Below are 6,073 nucleotides of genomic sequence, written 5' to 3'. Positions count from 1 at the left end.
TTTTGTCAACACCATAATCTCAACTGCAGTTAAATGGTTTCGAATATATGAAATAAGCAAACATTATAACGGTGAATTAGTTAGTAAAGCCATAAAAAATTTTCTAAAAAGAATTCTTCAATGTTAAGGTTAGAAAAATTAAGAAAAAAATAATTAAAAAACGAATTAAGGTTTTTTTTAATAATACGACACATTTTCTATCCATTTTTAATAAGCTAAAATGACGTCACAAAGTTTCTATGTGAAAGTAAGTGCAAATTCGTTAGTCTTCAAATAAGTTCGCTGCATCAGTTCATAGTTAAAGTACCGTTTAATAAAAGATAGTGACTAATTACAGTTTGAAAATAAAGTAGATTTAAAATTACATACAAACATATATACATACATAGAGGTGATAATAGTGCTAATGGCGAATGGCAAATGGTTAGAGTAATGAACAGTCGAATGAGTTAGAATATTAACGCTATCACAGTGTCTCCAACTCGTTAAAAAGAAATCATATTTATACATATACATATATAAAGTAAAGACATATACGCTAAAGTCCATATGAGAAAAAACTAAAATTCTACCGTAGACAGTCAAAATTTTCTTAGATGGCAGTTGAAGTGAATATTTTGTGATTGAGTAATGAAAATCTAGTTGTGTATATTAAGTAATCTCAGCTTGTTTGTTGTGTGTTCCCTTTCAACTTTCCAGTCATTTTATAATTTAGCTAATACGTTTGGAATTTACAACTAAGTACTATATTTCTGCTGCTGCCGCTGTTGCTAAGCTTGGCTTCAATTACATTTAAATCGTTTATGCCTTCAAATTTGCTTAATAATGTCCTTCCTCGTGGTGTACCGGTGAGGTTTTGTGCACGACAGCGTTGAAGCCGTTGTGTTTGTCCGCTGTGTAGTCCACGGTGCGGATGGAGCCGTCTGGTTCAACCAAGGAGTATTGGCCTGGAAAGTGCGAAATAAATATTTTTGTTTTTAATTTATGGTATGAAAAATTTTTAATGTTATAATAAAATTGAAAAAAAATAATGATAATAAAATTCAAAAATAGTTTTAATTATTCCTTATATAGTAGACAATTTTTACTAATAAAAAGTTTTTCTGTTAAAAATATAGTACGATTTTTGATTATTTATTAAATTGGCAACGTTTTTTGAGAGTGCAATAAAATCTAAAATTATTTCTTTTCAATAATCTCCACTTTGTTACGCGACAAACCATTCACACTTGATCATAACTGCATATTTTTTTAAATTTAAAATATTTATTTACTCGGCAACCCTAATAATATATTCGTACGCAAAAATTCATACTATCGCTTTTTTAACATAAAAAATAATTTTAGAGATACAAAATGTTTTGTAAGTTGGCAATCCATTTCACACAAATAGACATATGGCAACACTACAATTTTTCCTCCACTATCTCATTCCAATAATTTTAACTTTGCCTTGCGATAAACTACTAACTCCAGATCTGCTTTTATATAGTAGTATATTTGCAATTAAAACTTTTGCTACTTGGCAACCCTATCCATGAAATCGCTTATAAAACTCCATTCAACTTATTTCTACATAAAAACAAAAACTTAAATAAGTATTATAAATAAATTTCATGAATGTTGGTAACCCTTTTCATGAATATAAAAATTATATGGCAACACTGTAAACAAATTTTAAATTTTTCATTTAATAATATAACATTTGCTAGTAAATATTTCGTTAGCGAACACTTTACTAACAAAATTCAAATAAACTTCAATTTTTGATATAAGTGGCAACCCTCTCAAACATTTGTTTAGAGTTTTTTTTACTTTCAATTCTAATCTTTAACTCTCAGCTATTCTTAGCTTAAAAATTTCAGTTTTTCATGTTTTTAATTTCTAAAAGGTGGCAACGCTTTTCGAAATTGTTTCTAAAATACAAAAGTTTTAATATATTTTGTGTAATTTAATAGTATAGTACCAAATAACGCCTATAGAATATAAGTTTTCTTATATTTTTGGATAGGTGGTAACATTCTCCAATAGAACACATTTTTAGTAAAGCCTGTTTAAAGTTATTTCATTTTTATCACCGCCTTCAGTTTTTTAATGCAATTTTAGTAGAGCGAGATTAAATATAAACTACTTATAATATTTCTACATAATTCTACAAACCTTTAACGGAGTCACCATCGCGCGATTCATGTTGCGATTTCACATCTCCGGTGTGGAAGTCATTCACGCCGTATTTGAAAGCGTATTTTGGTGGAGCCTATGAAAATAAAAAAATAAGAAATTATTGGTGATTTTAATATTTGTTCATAATAATTAGCTGCGTATTTCAAAGCTTTTTTCATAAAACTAAACAAGCACTTACATAGTAATCCACATGCTCTTCCTCGTGCTCGTAACCGTGATGTTCCTCGCCCAACGAAACGCGTTCGATTTGGTGAAGATCGTGGCCACCAAGCTCTTGACCGCCAAGTTCATGTCCGCCGAGTTCCTCATAGCCACCTTGTTCCTCATAGTAGTGGCCTATGGGTGAAGCCATGGTGAGGCAGAGCGCAGAAGCGAAAATCAAATACTGAAAGTGAAAGCAATGAGCTGGGTTAATATGTGACTATAGGAAAGCAATTGCCATTCTAAATAGTCCAGTTATTGAAATATGCAAAATTTGGAAAGGCTGTAGAAGATTACGTATATATATGTACATAAAGCGAAAATTTACATGAATTTACATTTACATGATAGAAACAGCAATCACTCTTTTCCGACTTCAAAACATTGTTGTTAATTAGTATCTTTGAAAAAAATATTGTTCGGCTTGCTAAAAAAAGTTTCATGAGAAAATGAAGTTGGTTATATGGTTAAATAACTCCAATGGTAGTCGGTAACTGATTCAAAAACTTTTAAAATAAGTATCATCATTGGTAAATACGCTGCTGAAAAGTCTTTTTACCTAGTTTGGCAAAATAGCTCAAGAGATTACTAAATTGGAGAAGAGAGCCATGTGTAGAAGTTCTCGAAAGTGAGGAAATTTTATGAGCGCCATTCATGTGAAAGTGGCCAGAAACGTTTCTTTTACATATGACCCAATCAGCTGACAAAAATCTATTCACTTTCTTGATATATCGATTGATAGTGGCTCTCCAAATACCGAAGCTTGGTTGGGAGGTTCCTTAGGTGAGGTAATTTTGCATATTCCTGTCTATGGCGAACGAATTATAGAACAAAATGGTGCATATTTTATCCAAATCGGATAACTCTAACTAAGCCAATGTTATATTTTGTATAAATTCTTAATATATGTAGTAATAGTTTTCAGATTAATTAATAACAAGTTGATAACTTTCATTATTATTATTATAAATTTCCTGTAAGTTGCGGTTGAATTGATTTTATATGTAGAAATGAAATTTTCTCAGAAAGGCCCCATCAGATGATTCACTATAATTTCAAAAGGCTAAATATTGGATTTTTTTTAACAGACTCTCTTTTTAAGCCTTTTTATAAGAAATACACCTGTAAAGTGCGTCATAGCTTAAGTTTAGCTCAAATTAAAGTGTTTATCTTCACATATCTTTAATTTCATTTATAAATTCATAGAATTTTTCTTTAGAGGTATTAAGCAATACTCGCCTATGCATTGAACTTTGAATTAAGAAAATTCTCTATTTTGCGAAGTTAGCATCCAAAGTCAAAATATTTTCCATCGAATTTCGAATTTGAGCTTATTCTAAATTATTATTATTCATTATAGTATACAGTAAAAATATCTTAGCCCCCCAAGCGAACGAAGTAACTTATCTTGGTATTCACCTATTTAGAAAGCTAACGTGGAGAAAGCATACACTCGTGGCCACGCAAACCTTACCACTCAAAATTTTCAAGTATTATGCATATTTGACTATATTTTATAGCGGTATAAAATTTTTTTATTTAGAAATAAGTTAATGACATGTTTTTAAACAAAAATATTAAAAATTAAAACCAAAACACATTCTGCTATAGATAAGTCAATTGAAAGATAGTGAGATTTACAAAATGAGCTCGAAATGTAAGAGACTGACCTGCGATGAAAGAATGATATTTTTTATTTTTTTATTTAATTTCATTTACACTATATTTGAAATTAATATTTTATTTTTTTTTTTTTAATAGAAACACGAAGTTTAGTATCACTTTAATAACAATAAAATCGGACGCTTTTGTATAAGCACAGAAGAGCTAGTTTGTGTTTCACTCCTTAAACGTAATAAATTAAAAACTATAATTATAATGAGATAATATAATTTAGTTTACTTATGCTTACTAAAAACATTAAAATACAAGAAAATTGAGGAAAATCTCGAACAAACGAAAAAGTCCGAAAAAATTAAAGAAAGTGTAGTGGTAAGGTTTGCGTGGCCACGGGTGCACCAATCTCTAGTAAAATAATTTGCATGGAGATAAAAGCTGCAAATTTAAATTTAAATAAAAATTCTAAACTTAGTATACAAAGTAATTTTATGAGCTCTTGAAACTGATTTGTCTGTATGGCATTCAACTGTGGGGTACGACCAAAGCAACTAATATTGATACATATAATAAAAAGGGTCCAAAAAAAACATATAGGCTTTAAAAAAAAAGCAGTTCCAATAAATACAGAAATATTGAAAAAAAAAAAATAAATAAAAATTTTTATCATACAAAACAATATAAAGTAAGACGTGAGCACCATCCACGTTTTCCTCTTATTTTCATATTGTATAGCAATTTTGAATGAAGCATATACATATGCTAGATGCTATAAAAGATAGAATTGGAATTTTTGAAAAAAATTTATATTTCAAAGAATGTTATCGGCTCGACTCATACAATTTTAGTATCGTTTTAGTTGTGATTTTTAATCATTATTAAGTTTTGTAGTTTCTTGAGGACTACTTAAAATTTCTTTTTCTCCCTTTTTATATTATTTTACAACACATCTTTTTTGAATTTGGTCGATATTTAATATGGAAGATGTAACATAATATATTATTTTTATTGATCTTATAAGTAGTATTGCCTATTGCGAAGCCGAACTTAATTATGTAAAAACCTTTCACTACATTTGTATAAAATTATGAGGTAGACTAAAATTTTGTAAAAGAATGAAAGCAAAAAGGAAATTTAAGTGAAGTTTTAACGTTTGTATCATACATATGCAGTGGCGGATTCACGAGAGTTTCGGGGAACAAACCTCGCTTCAGTGAATCGATGAATGTTAGTCCGATAATAATAAGAGATTGACGAAAAATTTATATCAAAAAAAATTCAGGAAGTAACCTCACAATTATATAAACCTTCCAATATAAAAACATGTAGAACTTCGGACAAGAGAAAGAAATTCTGGGTGCATTACTAAACAGATGATTTCAAACCCATTTATACAGGCTTGACTTTTTATTAATATAATTTCCAAATTTCCAAAATGCCAGTTATATTTTTATACTCTTGCAACCTGTTGCTACAAGGTATAATTGTTTTGCTTAATGTTCCTTTCATTATTCAAGAATTTATCACAACATCAGAGTAATACTTTACAAATGAGCAACATAAACTTCTTCCATTGATAACATAAAGTCTTGTAATTTGAGAAATAATTGCTGAGCTCATGCTTTTTTATACCACAAACTGTCGGATTATCATTTTACACAAACAACACTCAAGCGTTTTTTCTATTACACAATTCTTTTGTATGTCCTTTCATGTTGCTCACCTTAAGTGCCATTTCGAAAGAATTAGTTTTTTATTTTTAATATTTATTAAGCGCTTAGTTATATATTAGATTATGCTATTTTAACACCAAAACGGTATTTTATAGATATTTGTTGTTATTGCAAACAATTTGTATTTTTAATTGCAAGAAACGAGATCACTACTTTGTGCTGATCGAACTGAGCGTTGCCAATTTTCACCACTGAATAATACCAAAGCTCCGCTTGCTCGACGCTTTTATATACTTAGGAAGAAAGTGCGACATGCAATCGCTAAGCCACGCAACAACAACAACTACAAACCACAACAATTTTGCAGCCGAAAGCAATAGATAATAGCAACAACAATA

At 29.5% G+C, this 6,073-nt stretch overlaps 1 protein-coding gene across 1 annotated transcript; it reads right to left on the bottom strand.

Annotated features, from left to right (window-relative positions):
- Window positions 1–291: 291 nt before the first annotated feature.
- Window positions 292–5,858, bottom strand: LOC115065859 (adult-specific cuticular protein ACP-20). The gene is made up of 4 exons (XM_049457151.1): window positions 5,726–5,858; window positions 2,363–2,569; window positions 2,161–2,257; window positions 292–947 (listed from the first exon to the last, which is right to left on the bottom strand). Exons 1-4 carry the CDS (start codon window positions 5,735–5,737, stop codon window positions 820–822), a joined length of 444 nt encoding a protein of 147 aa, XP_049313108.1. The 5' UTR covers window positions 5,738–5,858; the 3' UTR covers window positions 292–819.
- Window positions 5,859–6,073: the final 215 nt, after the last annotated feature.

This window comes from Bactrocera dorsalis, chromosome 5, assembly GCF_023373825.1.
Source record: "Bactrocera dorsalis isolate Fly_Bdor chromosome 5, ASM2337382v1, whole genome shotgun sequence".
Classification (NCBI taxonomy): Eukaryota; Metazoa; Arthropoda; class Insecta; order Diptera; family Tephritidae; genus Bactrocera; species Bactrocera dorsalis.
The sequence above is the reverse complement of the archived record's forward strand: the minus strand, read 5'-3'. Positions and strand labels throughout refer to the sequence as shown.